This window comes from Grammomys surdaster, unplaced genomic scaffold (genome assembly GCF_004785775.1).
Source record: "Grammomys surdaster isolate TR1022 unplaced genomic scaffold, NIH_TR_1.0 126278, whole genome shotgun sequence".
Taxonomy (NCBI): Eukaryota; Metazoa; Chordata; class Mammalia; order Rodentia; family Muridae; genus Grammomys; species Grammomys surdaster.
In genome coordinates this window covers 1,963,146-1,978,473 of record NW_021621078.1, presented here as the reverse complement: position 1 = coordinate 1,978,473, position 15,328 = coordinate 1,963,146, and the positions used below count along the sequence as shown (strand labels likewise).

Below are 15,328 nucleotides of genomic sequence, written 5' to 3'. Positions count from 1 at the left end.
GACAGGCCAAGGCAGCCTCCCCCAACTCCCACCACATTGTTGGCCACAAAAATAGCTTCCCTGATGGTAAGGCTAATCTATATGCCAGACTTCCAGAGTGGCGGCTGCCTACCTAGGGTATACTTCTCAACTGAGCTGACTCCAGTCACTGTTTCTCATCAGACTGTTCCCTTTGGTGTGTGTGTGTGTTGGTGTGGTTGGGCATGGTCACATATGCACATGCTTGTGGAGGTCCGAGAACAACTTTTAAGTGTCACCTTCATGCACATCATCCGGCTTTCTTGTTGGTAATCAGACTGGCAGGGGAGTGAGCCCCAGGGGTTGCTCTGTCTCTACTCCCTCAGTGATGGCATTAGAACTGTGCACCATCACAGCCTGCAGTTTTACATGGATTCTGGAGATGGAACTCAGGTCCTTGTGCTTGTGACACAAGTGTTTTATTGACTGAGCCCCGCTCCCTCATCAGCCTTTAAGTCACAGATTCCAGAGCTCAATTCAATCCAATAATTCACCACACATCAACAGAACCTGTAGCACGGACTGAGCCTGGAGGTGGGTACTGGACAGGGACAGGAGTCCATCTCAGCCCCAGAGACAGACAGATACGTTCAAGTGATGTATTTATTGTCTCTCCATGTGCGGATGACATAGTGTGGTGACAGTCCCTGCTAGGACCTAGGACTCTTTCATGAACTTTGGAAACTGTGCCTGTAGGCCTTGGGATTAAAACAAAAAGTTCAAGAACAGATAAAAAGCCCACAGCCAGACATTAGATGGAGCTTTGGAAGTCTTGTGGAAGAGCTGGGGTAAAGATTGAGGAACCTAGAGGGGATAGGGATTCACAAGAAAACCAACAGAGTAGGGCTGGTGAGGTGGCTCAGTAGTTAAAAGCACTAGCTGCTGAATTCAATTCCCAGCAAGCACATGGTAGTTCACAACCAACAGCAACAGTGTGCTCACATATATAAAATAAATAAACACGTTTTAAAAAGAAAATCAACAGAGTCAATCTGGACTCTGGACTAATCTGGACCCTTGGGGGCTACCAGAGACTGAACCACCAACCAAAGAGCATACAAAGGCTGGACATAGCTTCCGTCTTGTGCATATATTTAGGAGATGCACAGCTTGGTCTTCATGCAGGTCCTCCAACTACTGGAGCACGGGGTATCCCCGACTCTGTTGCCTACCTGTGGATCCTGTTCCCCTAACTGAGCTGCCTTGTCTGGCTTCAGTGGAGGAGGATGTGTATAGTCCTACAGAGACTTGAGGTGCCAGGGTGGGTTGGTACCCAAGGGGGGCCTCTCCCTTCTCAGAGGTGAAGGGGAAAGAGTAATGAGGGAGGGTCTGTGTGAGGGAGGACTGGGAGGAGAGTGGGGCTGTGATTGGGATGTAAATTGAATAAATAAAAAATTTAATGGAGCAAAAGAAAAGATAAATGTTGAAAAAAAATATATTCAACTTTGGAGCCACAGGAGCCTCTAGCCTCTATGACCTCATCAGGTACCAGGAGATTGGGGGTGACAGAGGGAGGCTGTCTGCTGGGGAGGAGGTCACAGGTCAGCTCAGGGAGAGACTAATCCAGTCTTGACTGTGTGAGCCTGTGTGTTAGATGTGAGGTCCACGTTATAAAGCATACTCTGTTACTGGCTACTTTATGCATGTCCTTAAAAAAAAAATCACACAGTTGCTGGGCAGTGGTGGCACACGCCTTTAATCCCAGCACTTGGGAGGCAGAGGCAGGCAGATTTCTGAGTTCGAGGCTAGCCTGGTCCACAGAGTGAGTTCCAGGACAGCCAGGGCTACACAGAGAAACCCTGTCTCGAAAAACCAAAGGAAAAAAAAAAGCCACCCCCCCCACACAATTTATATATAAAAAATAAAAATGAGCCCTTGTTAGAAATATCTGAGAGTATGAAAGAGACAAACTTGCCTGTACATGGGCCTCTGATGTTCATCTCCATCCCTCGGCCCTGGAACCTTCTCTAGGGTGTTTCTGTATGCTGATGTGCAGACGTGCACTTGTAAAATAAGTATAGATTACTGTGTGAGCACATGGATTACAAAGAGGACCACACTGAATGCAGGGTCCTACAATTCAATTCTTCCCCTTTCCAGTCTGTCTTTCTCTCTCCCAAGGGTCCTCCAAATCTTCCCTGCCCTGTTCAACAGCGGCAAAGAAATTAAGGACCCTCCTTAATTTAATAATCTTATTGATGATTATATCTCTAATTCTTTGCTTATAAAAACTACTACAGAAAAGATCTTTACTCAGGCTTCTTGGGGGCCATGTGTATGAATTTTATGTGGATAGAATCTGAGAAATTAAACATGTGTGTATGTGTGTGTGTGTGTGTGTGTGTGTGTTATAGCTTATATCTAGTGGGAGACAGTTTTGTGTGGTGTATATTCAGTTGCTGATTTCTGTGACCAGAGATCTGGCTATAGTCTTGACACCAGCCATGACTACTAAACTGCCTCCTGTATCTATGTTGTTTAAAGAATGCTCCTCAGTTATCTCTGATTGGTTAATAAAGAGCTGGTCAGCCCGAAGCTGGGCAGAGAAGGTAGGGTTTCTGATCCCAGGAGAGAGTCCCAGAAGGGGGAGAGGAAGGAAGAGAAGAGGTGGCTGTGAGGCAGAGGGTCCAGGAGGAGTCATGATGAGCAGGTCACCAAGAGATTAGCCATGAGGTCACACATAGAGCAGAGCAAGCTAGGTCGAGACTCAAAATGCAAGCAACAAAGGGCCTGTGACTGGGAAGTAGATGGCTTAGAGGGTTAGAATCGATGAATATCTGTCCAGCCATAGTGCTTAAAGCTGGTTGATAAACTGAATAGGTCTTCGTGTCACTTATTTGGGAGCTAGGACAGGAACAGATAAGGCTATCATCCTTAAATTACGTATGTCTAGTGGGCAGATGACAACTTGCAGGAGCCAGTTCTGCTTTCCACTATAGTCTCAGGAATTGAGCACACCATCAACGTGACAGCAAATGCCTTTACCTGACGAGCCACCTCATTGGCCCCATGTGCAATTCTTTTTAACTTTAAACTTTAAAAAAGATTTATTTATTTACTTATTTACTTACTTACTTACTTACTTACTTATTATTTTATGTATTTGTGAGTGTGTCTGAGTATATGTTGGTGCACCACATACATGCATGGAAGCTTGGTGCCTGTGGAGGTCAGAAGAAGGTGTTGAATCTTCAGAAACTGGAATTATAGGCAGTTGGGAGATGCCCTAAGTGGGTGCTGAGAACCAAACCCAGGTCCTTTCCAAGAGCAGTAAGTGTTCTTATCTGTTGAGCTACTTCTCCAGCCCCCGTATTAATGGCTCCTGTCAACACCCCACTTTCCCCCAGCCCAGAGTCTCTCCCACTGTACATTATCTTCAACAGCAATCTCATCTGCCCTCAGACAGAGATGCCCTTCTGGTGGGGTCCAGCCTGTCTTCTCCGGGTCATTTCTGGGATCTCTTTGGGTCTCCCACAGACCTGGCTACTTTCCTGGAACCCTGAGACCTATCTTAATGCATGTAGAAGGTAACCTTAAAGTGCTGAATTTTATTTCAGAATGACTTTTTTGTTTGTTTTTGAGAGAGAGATAGAGAGAGAGACAGAGAGACAGATAGAAAGACAGAGAGAGAGAGAAAGAGAAAGAGAAAGAGAGAGAGAGAGAGAGAGAGAGAGAGAGAGAGAGAGAGAGAGCGCGCTGTAGGGCTCAGAGCAACCAGTGAAGCAGCATAGCTCTGCTGTTTATTCACTTATTGGTCTACAGTATTGGGCTCTGGTCTTGTTGCTGTGGAGCCTGGTCTTCTAAGAACATTCTTTCACTGCATGGAGCAAGACATGCACAAGCTTGTTTGATTATATACATTTATAGTGACAGCTGTTTGGCTGCTGTTGTAAGCAGGTGAGGGGGTGAGAGGGCGAGGAGGTGAGAGGGTAATGGGTGGTATTTTAGGAGGTAGGATCCTGAAGGTGCTTTGGGGGCATAACAATCTAGCTAAGGGACACTATGATTTACAAGCCCATGGGGAATGATTACTGGGGCTGTCTGGCCTGGTTGTCACAACATAAACAAATCCAGGGACTTCTCCAACCCTGATAGCAAGAACAACCCAAAATAAAAACAAAATTCAATAAGTTCATGATAATAAAATTCATGAGGGAGCAGGAGGCGGAGAAAGAAGAAGATGTCTTTTCAGGTTCCCTCTCCTTTTCCCTTGCTGAGGGTGTGTGAGGGCCAGTATGTTCCTAGTCTTCCATTCCCTGTGGCTGGCACCTCCAAGAGATTTGTGTGTGATTAGTACATCACCCTCCCCATTTGCAAAGAAAGACGAGACAGCTTTTGACCTATGTGTGGAAGTGTCCTGCACAGATTTTCTTACCTCTTATTAAAAAGAAACAAACCTCAGAAACCAAACACTATGCATTTGGGAGTTCAGATACCAAGCTGCTCATGAATCAACAGATAACACGGTACTGGCCGGCAAGACCCAACCAAGGAAGGTTCTGATTTATTAACTTGTCTCCGGAGTAAGATAAAGTAGGTGAATCAATAGACACTGGGCCTCCTCCCCTCTGCCTGGGTCCAAGGAGGAAATAAGGCATGGAGACATGATCAGGATAGGGGAGAGAGGGAGTGACACTCAGGGGTAACACATAGCGCACGCACTGTACAGTGTGTTTTGTGGGAGGTGGCATTATGGGAGTGGGGTATCGCTGGAAAGGGAGGCAGGGGTAGAAAGGTCTGAAAAAAGATTCTGGAACTTCATCCCAGTGGTTAGTGATGGAGGAGAGCATTGCCACATATACTTTAGAACAAACATATCAGTGCAAGGGTCAGGATGGAGAGGGTCCAGATGGGCAAGAGAGGGGACTGGCAAGGCAGCCATATTTTTTATCCAAGTGAAATTATGAAATGCTGATTTGAAATTGCACCTGGGGTGGGGATAATAATATCTAGCATTTATTAGGCATTGATACACATTACTGAGTACAAAGAACTATTCTAGGAACATTGTACGCATGAACTCACGTAGTGAAGTAGGGACCATCATTAACCCTAGTCTACAGATGAGAAGAATGAGTTACAAGTTACATCTAACAAATGGGGATTTGTCCTCAGGCCTAAATGGTTGGAGAACTAGGGTGAACAACAATATGGGATGTAGATTTGGAGACATGGGAAGAGAATGAATTTAGTTGAGGCCATTGCCTTGAGACCATGGGGCTCCAAGGACATTGTCTATAAAAATCTAAGGAGAGGGACATGACACTTGGGGAACTATCCATGAACTCTAAAGGAGATAGGTATAGGGACCCTAGGGCGATATCCATGGAACTCCAGTGAAGAGTGACACTTGTATCATTGGGTTTGGAGCTTAGGAATGACATTGAGTCTGGAAGTGGCTGTGTGGGCATCATGGAAAAGGGTGAACTCACTTAGGGATACATCTAATACCCCCAGTGTAGATACTGTGGAGTGCACAATATATAAAGATGAACAAGGCACAAGTTATTTATGAACAGGCCCAAGGCTGAGAAGGCCAAGAGGTAGAAGAAAGACAAGAGTGGTCAGGAGTATCCCAGGGAAGGATATGGCCGTCTATCTACATCCTCAAGGGAACCAAGATGGGCTAAAGACTGAGGAATAGGGGCTAGAGAGATTGCTTAGGCACAAGGATCTGAGTTCAGAGTCTCCTAACCCACGTAAGAAGCCATGCACTGTGGCCCATACTTGTAATCCTAGAACTGGGAGGCAGAGACAGGAGGATCCTGTGGGCATGCTGTCCCACCAACCTAGCCAGCCAATCAGTGAGTTTCAGGCTCACTGAGAAACCCTGTCTCCAAAAATAAGGGGGAGACTCACAGAGGACGAAACTAACATTGACCTCTGACCTCCACATGAGAATACATGAGTGTGTACACTTACAAACACAGACACATACAGAGACACACAGACACACAGACACACAGACAGACACACACACACACACAGACAGACAGACACACACACACACACACACACACACACACACACACACACACACACAAGGCCTGAGTGGTAGGTATCCTTATTAACGAAGATAGGGTTTAGTCAAAGATTTCATGGGCAGCCTTGATTAAGAAACATGTCAGTGGAGTACTGGGCTTGAAAAGGAGGGGAAAGAATCTACCCAAACAAGTGTGGCAGACTCTTCAGGAGGAAAATAAGAGAAGAGACTGCAAGGCGGAGGCGGGGACACGTGGAAAATGATTTTAGCTATAACAAATGGGCATATTTTATATGACTTTTTTTGGGAATCTTCCAACACAGCTGGACATGGTACCTAGCTTGTTGTAGCTAATCAACAACTCTTTGGAGAGATCCTTCTCACCCCTCCCTGAGATCCTTCTCACCCCTCCCTGAGATCCTTCTCACCCCTCCCTGAGATCCTTCTCACCCCTCCCTGAGATCCTTCTCACCCCTCCCTCATGCCTTGCCACTAACTCCATCTTGAGAAAAACAAGCTCATATTTTATAGAAAAAAAAAATGTTCCAAGCCTGGAGGGACTCCAGAGATATTTCTAGTTTGGGGGACGAATGGTAATAATGATTAAGTAGCTAAGCTGGTAGATGCTTAATTGATTCTTACTTTCGGTCTACTTGTGGGGAACAATGTACCCTGAGGATGTGCAGGGAGTAGCCACACACCAAGCTGTCTCTCTTTCTGGAACTTTCCCAGTGCTTCATTGAGGTGGAACTGAATCCTGCCATATTTACATGGCTCCAGCTTTGGCTGTTTGGAAGTCACTGAGGACACGTGTAATAAATTTTCTCTACTGCCTTTGAAAAACAAGGAAAAACAACAACAACTGGGCGAGCCTCCATTTCTAATGGGGACTGTGAAGCAGATACCAAGACTATGGGCTGGCTGTCAGGTTGACAAATGAGTCTTCTCTTGTGAAAGGCACTTAGGAGGTTGAATCCAGAAGTTGGAGAAGAGCTGTCACAAGCCAGAGGTAGGCACCTCCCACCCAGCAGCTGGGTCTTTCTGTTTGGGAGTGAGGGAGGGTAATGTTTCTTGTGAACCTCAAGGGGTTTCCTAACATATGCTGGAAACATAGGTAAATATCAAAGCAAAGAGGGCGAAAGCCCTCTCCTAGAAAAACCCGACTGTCAGTCACACCAGCATTAGCCACGGCCTGAAGTTGTTGTCAAAGAATCCACCTGTGAGGCCGGTGCTGGAGGCAGTTTGATAGCCTGGGACTTTGACACTGGTTTACTCAGTACCAGGCTCTACATCCACTTCTACAATACAATCCTGTTGCCTGCTCTAATGGTGGAGGCTCTGCGATATTGCAGGGGCTCGTAGAGAGCTGGGCTACCCAAGGGAGCGTTTTTCAGGCTGGGGCATATCTTGGTTTAATTGGGTTTAAGGTCAATGCAGATTTAGAAACACAATCTTTGCTTTGGTACTTAGCCCGAGAACATGTTCTTTTGTGATTAAAATATAAATAAATAAATAATAAAATAAAAAAAACCCACAAAGCCTGTGTGTAATTATGTGTGGGTGGGAGGGGACTTTTACTGTAGGAGTTGAGTTTCTCACTTAGTGCACTGGCTCAATTCCAGTCACAAGAGCCTCTTAGGCCCCTACGCTAGAGTCAGTTGTCCCATCGTGAGTCATACCAACCTTTCAGGAACGGACTTTCTGTCTCACCCTGCCTTGTCACCTCTGGCCTACTGGCACACTTCCTTGGACTCTGTGTTGGCACAATAGCATCTTGGCCTGAGAGCAATGTGGCGGCCATATTTCGCCATTGAGGTACACATTTTGTACTTGGTGATAGTTACATGATTATCATCAAGAAAGAGGATCACTTCCCATTGTCATGAGGGGGGGATGCAATTAGTTCCCAAAACACCCCCCCACTATTTCAGAAATGACAAGATGAGACAGAAAAATGACTCACGCCTTCCATGAGATGCAATATTTGAGCACCAGGGTCACTCTGGTGGAACGGGAAATGTACAGCTGTGGGTCAATCACCGAGTAAAAAAACAGCCACCTGTACCTTCTAGTGGAGCAGCAATTGGGTCTGTTTTTGTTTGTCATGTTACTCCTCCCCCTCCCTCTGCTGCCCCCTCCCCCCCAGTAGCCTCTCAACAAATATTTGCTGAACAAATAAATAAAACAAAGCGGTGTTATAAAAGACACGAAAAGCTGGTAAAGAAAATGAATCATTCATAGTTGCCCCACTGTGGGTATTTTGGCTTATTTCCTTCAAGTCTTATTTCCTGTGAATGTGCTCTTTTCTATACATGTAAACATAATGTATTATTAGATTTAGCTCTGGGATGTGTTTTTGTATTTCTCTATTAATATGAATGAAACGAGATGATGCAGAAATGCATTGGAGAGTGTAAAATGTTTAACAAATATCTTGTCATTAGTTATAATAAGCAGAGAAATACTGAAATGAATGCCACCAATCCCCTTCAGCACAAACAGCCACTTTGTCCTTGGACACTGTGAATAGGATTCCCTTCTTATCCTGCTCACCATGGGGGGCCCCTCTGTCTCATCTTGTCAAGAGAAATATTGACTTAAGCTTCTTAGCCATTGTTGGTTCCAACTTCCCACCCAGCCTAGAATTTTCTTCCATGTCATGGATAGAGGGTGAGTGGGGGAGGAACAGCCATGTCTCTTGGTCTGCTCAACAACAGCAGCCTCCACAAACACTCTCCTCTCCAGCCAGTGGAGAGAGAAGTTATGGTTCACATGCCGAGGAGCACTGTACACTCTGTATTCAGAGCAGGATAGATCCCTGAGGGCTGTTGCCACAGCCGTGGTGGGCACGTCTAGCAAACCACAAAGTCAGGCTTGCTTTGAACAACAAGTCATAGCCATCCTCTCGAGCACTCAAGAATCTCCTGACACATCTATTGGTCTATCCCATGACATCTATTGGTCTAACCTATGCTTGGTTCTTTGGAGCTACATGGGCTTGCTCCCACTGCACAAAGGAATGCTGATGGAGCTCTCCTCTCCCACATACCAGCTTCTTCACTGGTCCTCCATCTGGGCCTCTGCAGGCTTGAGCAAACGCTGACAGCTTCTGACAGCTCATAGCTATATCCTTAGTGCAACTCTAGGCCCCCCTTGAAAGGGTCACCCTGAAAAGGCAAAAGGCTGTCAAAAGAATTGAACCCTTCATCTTAACTACACCTGAGGATTGATAGGGACCAGTCTCCCAGGCTCTTTGAGAGGGGGAGAGGGAGAGGAACTCCATTTCCATAAGTAAAAGGAGCACATCCTGATGGGTTTCACACGGACCACACCCTCTCACGTGGACCACACTCTCTCACGTGGACCACACCCTTTCACATGGATCCACTCACATAGACCACACTCTCTGACATGAACTACACCCTCTCACGTGGACCCCACCCTCTCACATGGATCCTCTCACATGGACCACACCCTCCTCGTGTATCTATAGTTTTCACTCTGACTCTGCTCCAGTCCTTCCTGCTACCTTCCCCCATTGTCCCTCTGAATCCCAAGAACCTCTGTACAAACCCAAGCTGAGGGTCATCCCCTTGGACTCTCGGCTCTATTATAGTAGAAAATTACTGATGGAAACGTGGCCTCCACTCTTCACTAGTTTTGTTTACTTTTGGCAGGATTCAGGAGCCCACTGAGGCTAAGAGCTCAGGTTTCAGGCTTGCTCAGGCTGTCTGTCTGTCTGTCTGCATGCCTATACTGGGCAACCCAGATTCTCCCCTTTCTTGATTGTCACATCCTTAGCTTGGCACTTGGCCTGGCTGTCTACTTCAAGTCTTTCTTTGCCCTCAGGAATACTTTCTGGTCACATTACTTACCTCAGTCTTGGGGTCTGTAGAGTCTAGGATAACCTCCCAGAATCCATGTCCCTGCCCCAAAGTCACCATCCCACTGCTACTTGCTACTGGAGACTGATCTTGGCCTTAACCAACTGACCAGGCATATGCACAGAACAGAGAACCCATGAGATCAGCAACAGTAACACTTCCTCAGGGACTTAAACAATAAAGCTAGTTTGTTAACAGATCTGAAACCTGTTTTAAATTCAGAATATCACTTTGTAATGTGGCTGAACAGCTGTGACCATTATCAGGTGAAAGATGACAAACTCTAACAGCAGGCTGGCCTGAGTAGTGTGCCTACACTACATGCTCTGTAGCCATTCTCGATCTCTTACAGAAGGCAGCCGGAGCCTCTCACCACACTCTACTCTGCCTCACTCAGCAAACTGTCTTGGGTGATCTGGCTGGGGACTCTCTTTTATTCCAGGAAAACCCCAGACCGCAAACATCCCAGGAAGTTGGAGAGAGAAACAGAGCTTGCCTCTCCGCAGGTCTGCTTTGAGACTGCCTCCTTACTGAGAGTCTGAGACTATCTCCCTTTCTGAGATGTAAAACCTACTTTAGGCATGGATAGTACCAGCCCTCTTCCTGCTTTCCTGCAGATTCTGCTGGCTGGGTGGGGCTTTGCCCAGGACTACATCAAAGGGCGGGTGGGAAGCTCACAGAAAGAGCCTTCACTCTTCTTAGGTGGGGGAGGGTTAGTGACTGCTCCTGCCTTTTTCTTTTGTAGGCCTCTTTGAATCTTATTAATTCAAATGATTATTAAGCCTGGCTCAGGAGTTTGTTTTAACATTCACAGGCAAAAAATTAAATAATAAAAAGGAATGAATGGTTAGAATGTTCTGGGGGGAAAAAACAAAACTCAACCATTCAGTGAAACAAAGGAGTAAGTTATATTTCCTGCACAGGTGATTTAGAAGTCAGCGGAAGGTTCTGGAGAATTTGTGAAGGAGTTTACCTAGCATCTTCCCCTGATTGGGTGGGGGGCATTTGCGGTACCCAGCTCTGTTCCAGCCGGAAGCAGGCAGCTCATCTGTCCTCCGCATGCATCTGAGGCAGGAGGCTAACCTAAGGACTCCTGATCTGGGGAGCATGGGGAACTTACCCTCTGCTCTTGTGTGGCCACGAAGGTCTGGAACCCCGGAGCCACCCCAAAGCCCAGCTCTTGGATGAAAGGCGGTTCAGACTGACTGTGGATCTGAACCTTCACTCCTGCTTCAAACGTTGTTTCCTCTGAAAGAACAAACATGGACACGGGTCAGGGACTGCAGATGCTCACGGGGTCCTGGTGCCGGGTCGCTCTAGGGAACACTAGAGGGATCGAATGGTAAGGATACTGGCTCCACATCTGCCGTGACTGCCTGTGGACTTTCCACAGAGATGGGACCAGGAGGAGGATCCCAAGGCAGGGAATAACCTGTATTGGCCGGTTGAGTTCAGTGCAATCATGGGGTCCTCGTGAGACAGGGTCGGGACCAGAGTCAGAATAAGAAAGCAAAGAGACCATGGTGCTGACTTTAAAGAGGGAACGGAAGTCACCAGCTAAGAGACGGATGAAGTCTCTAGAAGTTGGGAAGAGCTGGGGCACAGATTACCCCATAGAGTCCCCAAAAGCACCTCTGTGTAGCCTTGGTGTCAGCCTGGGTTTTATAAGCCTAGGAGAGACAATTTCAGAATTGTGACTTTACAAAGTGTGTGTGTGTGTGTGTGTGTGTGTGTGTGTCTCACTTGTGTGGGAGTCTGTGGAAGTCAGGGGCTGGAATCAGCATGTCTTCCTCAGTTGCTGCCCATATCATCATCATCATCATCATCATCATCATCATAATCATCATCATCATCATCTTCACCTCCACCATCACCATCAATTATTATTTTAAGACATTATCTCTTACTGAACCTGCCTCTCAGTATTTCTGCCAGGTTGGAGAGTCCCTAAGATCCACTTGTCTCTAGCCTACTCTAACCCACAGTGCTGGGGTTACTCACAGAGATTTGCCTGCCTTTGCCTTCTAAGTGCTGGGATTAAAGGCACAATTACCCCTGGCTAGAACATAGTTTAAAGATTTATCTTTATTGTTTTAAGGGGTGTGTGTGTATGATGTGCACATGAGTGCAGGTGATTTGCAGAAGCCAGAAGAGTCAGATGGAGTTAAAGGAGATTGTAACCTGCCTGCTGTCTGTGCTGGGTGCTCTTTCTCTGGAAGAGCAGTGTGTGCCTTTAACCCACGAACCATCTCTCCAGCCTGTGACCTTAGAATTAAAACAAAAAAATCATGTTGTTTTCTGTTACAGCGGGAATGTGAATCTAATTCAAGTCAATTAGGCTAGCTCCCTGCCTCAGTCACCGTATTTAAAAATGTGATTACAGAGATGAGTAATCCTCCTCACCAAGCTCCCGTCAGGCCCCTGGATAGATTCTCTGAAGCGCTTCATATTTTATTTACTAAATTCTTTACTGGGCCATGAGCTGAAGATGAGAATGGTAGGAAGAGAAAAACAGTGTGTAACACTAGAAACGAAACCCCAGGGCTTGCTTGAATGCCTCCCTCCTCTAGGCTGCAAGAGATCCGGCAGCCAGAGCAGAGACCGCCCTGATGGCGTGGAGGGAGAGATGGCCCTTGGCAGTAAGACGTGACTGGAGAGGCAGAGCCTGGCTCTCCCGTTAGTTTGTGCTCTATGTTGGTGGAGCGGAGCATGCGCTGAGGGGATTGCATCGGCGCGCAGATGAGGTTCTGATTTGCAAACCTGTACAGCTCTCCCCCTTGCTTTTGAAGAGCCTGGATCCTCCGTCTACATTCCTGCTCTCACTGGAAGCCTTGCTCTGGGCACAGCTCTCTTCCTCAGCACATGCGGTCACACCTCCCAAGGCTGCCTGGATTGGCTGTTGCTGGCTCTTGTGGTACACAGACACACAAATTGCCTGCCTCAAAAGTCTTCAGGGTTGTCTACCTGATCCTTACTGAATTGGCCTTGAAGAGCACACTCGCTCAGCTCCACCCAGGACTTCTCTTGCTTGGCTGTTAGCTTCAGCATCCACCTGCTAGAGCCTCTGCCACACTCTGTGACTGTCCCTTATCCATCTGTCTCCTTCCTCAGGCTGCAGCTTCTTGAAGCCCAGATATGAGCACTGTCTCAGAGGTCTTCACCAGGTCACCCAGGGACACCTACTGAATGAACGAGTAGGCACTCTGGAGTGAAAGCTTATTTACTTACTAATGGGCAAGGCCAGTCTGGGCTCCACATGAATTCTTTGAAAGAAAAGATTGGAGAGAGGGTGGGGACATGCAGAAATGCAGGATGCTAGAGTGTAGGGTGAGTGTTAGGGAGGGAGAGTGGGTTTATCAGTGCTGGATCCATGGCTGGGGGTGCACCAAGGCTGCCAGAGAAGAAAAGTTTTGGGGCAGCCACAGGAATCTCAAGACTATAGAAAGCGTGGCAGTTACTGACTGAGGCAGGCTTGGACTGGTCTGTGGTTTGGAACTGGATAAGATTCCAAGGTCAAAGTGTGTGAATGTAGGGTCTAGCAGGCAGAAAGAACTGGAAGTAGGCAGCATTTCCATGGTTTAGACAAGGCATCCAGTGGCTCTTATGGGGCTTCATGAGAAGAGGACCATTGCCAGGATACGGCTTCAGACAGGGCTTCACACACTGGGAAGGAAATGGCTTCAGACAGGGCTTCACACACTGGGAAGGAATCCTAGGAAGCCGTGTTTGTGTACATCCCTCCTCCTTCTTGCAGGTCGACTGTTTTATGTCTTCTTCATCTAGATGGCCCTCTCTGAGAAGGTGTGAATGAGAATGGTCTCTGTTGGCTCATGTGTTTCAATACTCGGTCCCCAGGTAGTTGACGTGTTTGGGAAGGAGTATGAGGTATGGCATTGTTGGAAGGATTTTATCACTGGGCGTGGGCTGTGAGGTTCCAAACAACCATGCCATTCCCAGTCTCTCTCTCTCTCTCCCCCCTCCCCCATCCTGCTTGTGGATCAGATTGTACTCTCCCAGGCTACTGCTCTAGGTACCTGCCTGTCTGCTGCCATGCTCCCTGCCATGATGGCCATCGACTCACCCTCTGAAACCCTAAGCCCCAATAAACTTTTCTTTAAGTTGAGCATGGTAGCTTCACAGCAATATAAAGTAATGAGAACACTATCCAAATACATATATACACAGGTTTTTGTTCACCAATGGTTTTACATTACCGTCTTCCATAGATGACTATGTACTCACTGGTGGTCAGATACAGTTCCTCAGGAGAAAGATCCATTATTATTCCTCCTAGCCCCTGACCTCACCCACAGCTGGAAGATGCTCAATGAACGTTCTTAAGTCAGGGAGGAAACACTGAGTGAGAGTAGGGTATCCAGTGGTCCACTTATAGAAGCTATGTTCTCTAAATTCTGCCCAAGAGAGGGGATGAGGAGCCCAAGCACAGGCTGAAGCAGGGAAAGCAGTTGAGCATGGTGGGATGCTGAAGTTACAAGGGTGCTTGAGATGCCAGGGGAGTGAATGCCTTCAGGAGCCCTGGAAAGGAACTGGAAAGCTGCCGAGGCTTGTTTTTAGTTAGCAGAGGCTGCACGCATGCCCGCTATACAACTGGGTTTAGGAAATCTTCTAGCCAGTAAAGACTGGCTCAATGCACAGCTTGTGGCCTCCATGAAGAAATGAGAAATGAAGCTTTTCTGTAGGAAACTCCGTGAGTAATAGGCAAAACAGTCAGCCTGGGAGCCTGACCAGTGAGAACCGCCTGGGGACTAATCAGACTAGGTTAGGGTTTGCAAGAGTCCCTGGTTTATTCCAGAAGCAATAGTAGCTGTAGCAGAGGAAACCTAAAGCAATCTCATTTTATACTGCGTTAACAGCTACTGGATGGATGAGAGGAGGAAAAGATGGATGTTTCTGTGTTCTCTTCGGTCCTCCCCCTGCCCCTGTGTCATGCTGTATGTACACGCGATGCCGGCAACCATCTTGCATGTTTCTGGTCCACACAGGTTCTGGGCTACTTCTGTGTGGATCTGAACAGCAGATGCAGGCGTACTCATGGGTAGACCAAGCTGTAGTCCCAGCTCAACCAGCACGACTTTCCCCAAGTCTCCTTACTCCTAGGTCTCTAGATAGATTTTGCTTCTGTTCCTTGCCAGAACTGCCTTGTTTCTCTCTGGATCATTCTCTAGTTTGTTTGTGAACGGCTACCTCATCCAGCCCCTGATCTTCTGCCCATCCTGGTCTCTTGTCATTTCCCAAACACGGCACTTTATTAAGAGCCAAGTTACCAAATACAGTTTGTTAGAACTAAATATTACCACAAACCACAGCCTTTGAGGTTCTAGTATACTCATTGAAATCACCTAGAGTGCCCCCCCCGTGTGTGTGTGTGTGTGTGTGAGAGAGAGAGAGAGAGAGAGAGAGAGAGAGAGAGAGAGAGAGAGAG

General features: G+C 47.0%; 1 protein-coding gene across 2 annotated transcripts in view; it reads right to left on the bottom strand.

The window, feature by feature from the left end:
- Window positions 1-15,328, bottom strand: part of Asic2 (acid sensing ion channel subunit 2) — a 1,057,576-nt gene that overhangs the window by 57,482 nt on the left and 984,766 nt on the right. For both annotated transcript variants that reach the window (XM_028759360.1, XM_028759359.1), the window contains exon 3: window positions 11,006-11,133. In XM_028759360.1, coding sequence (XP_028615193.1) covers window positions 11,006-11,133 — 128 coding nt within the window. The remainder of the gene's footprint in view (window positions 1-11,005; window positions 11,134-15,328) is intronic.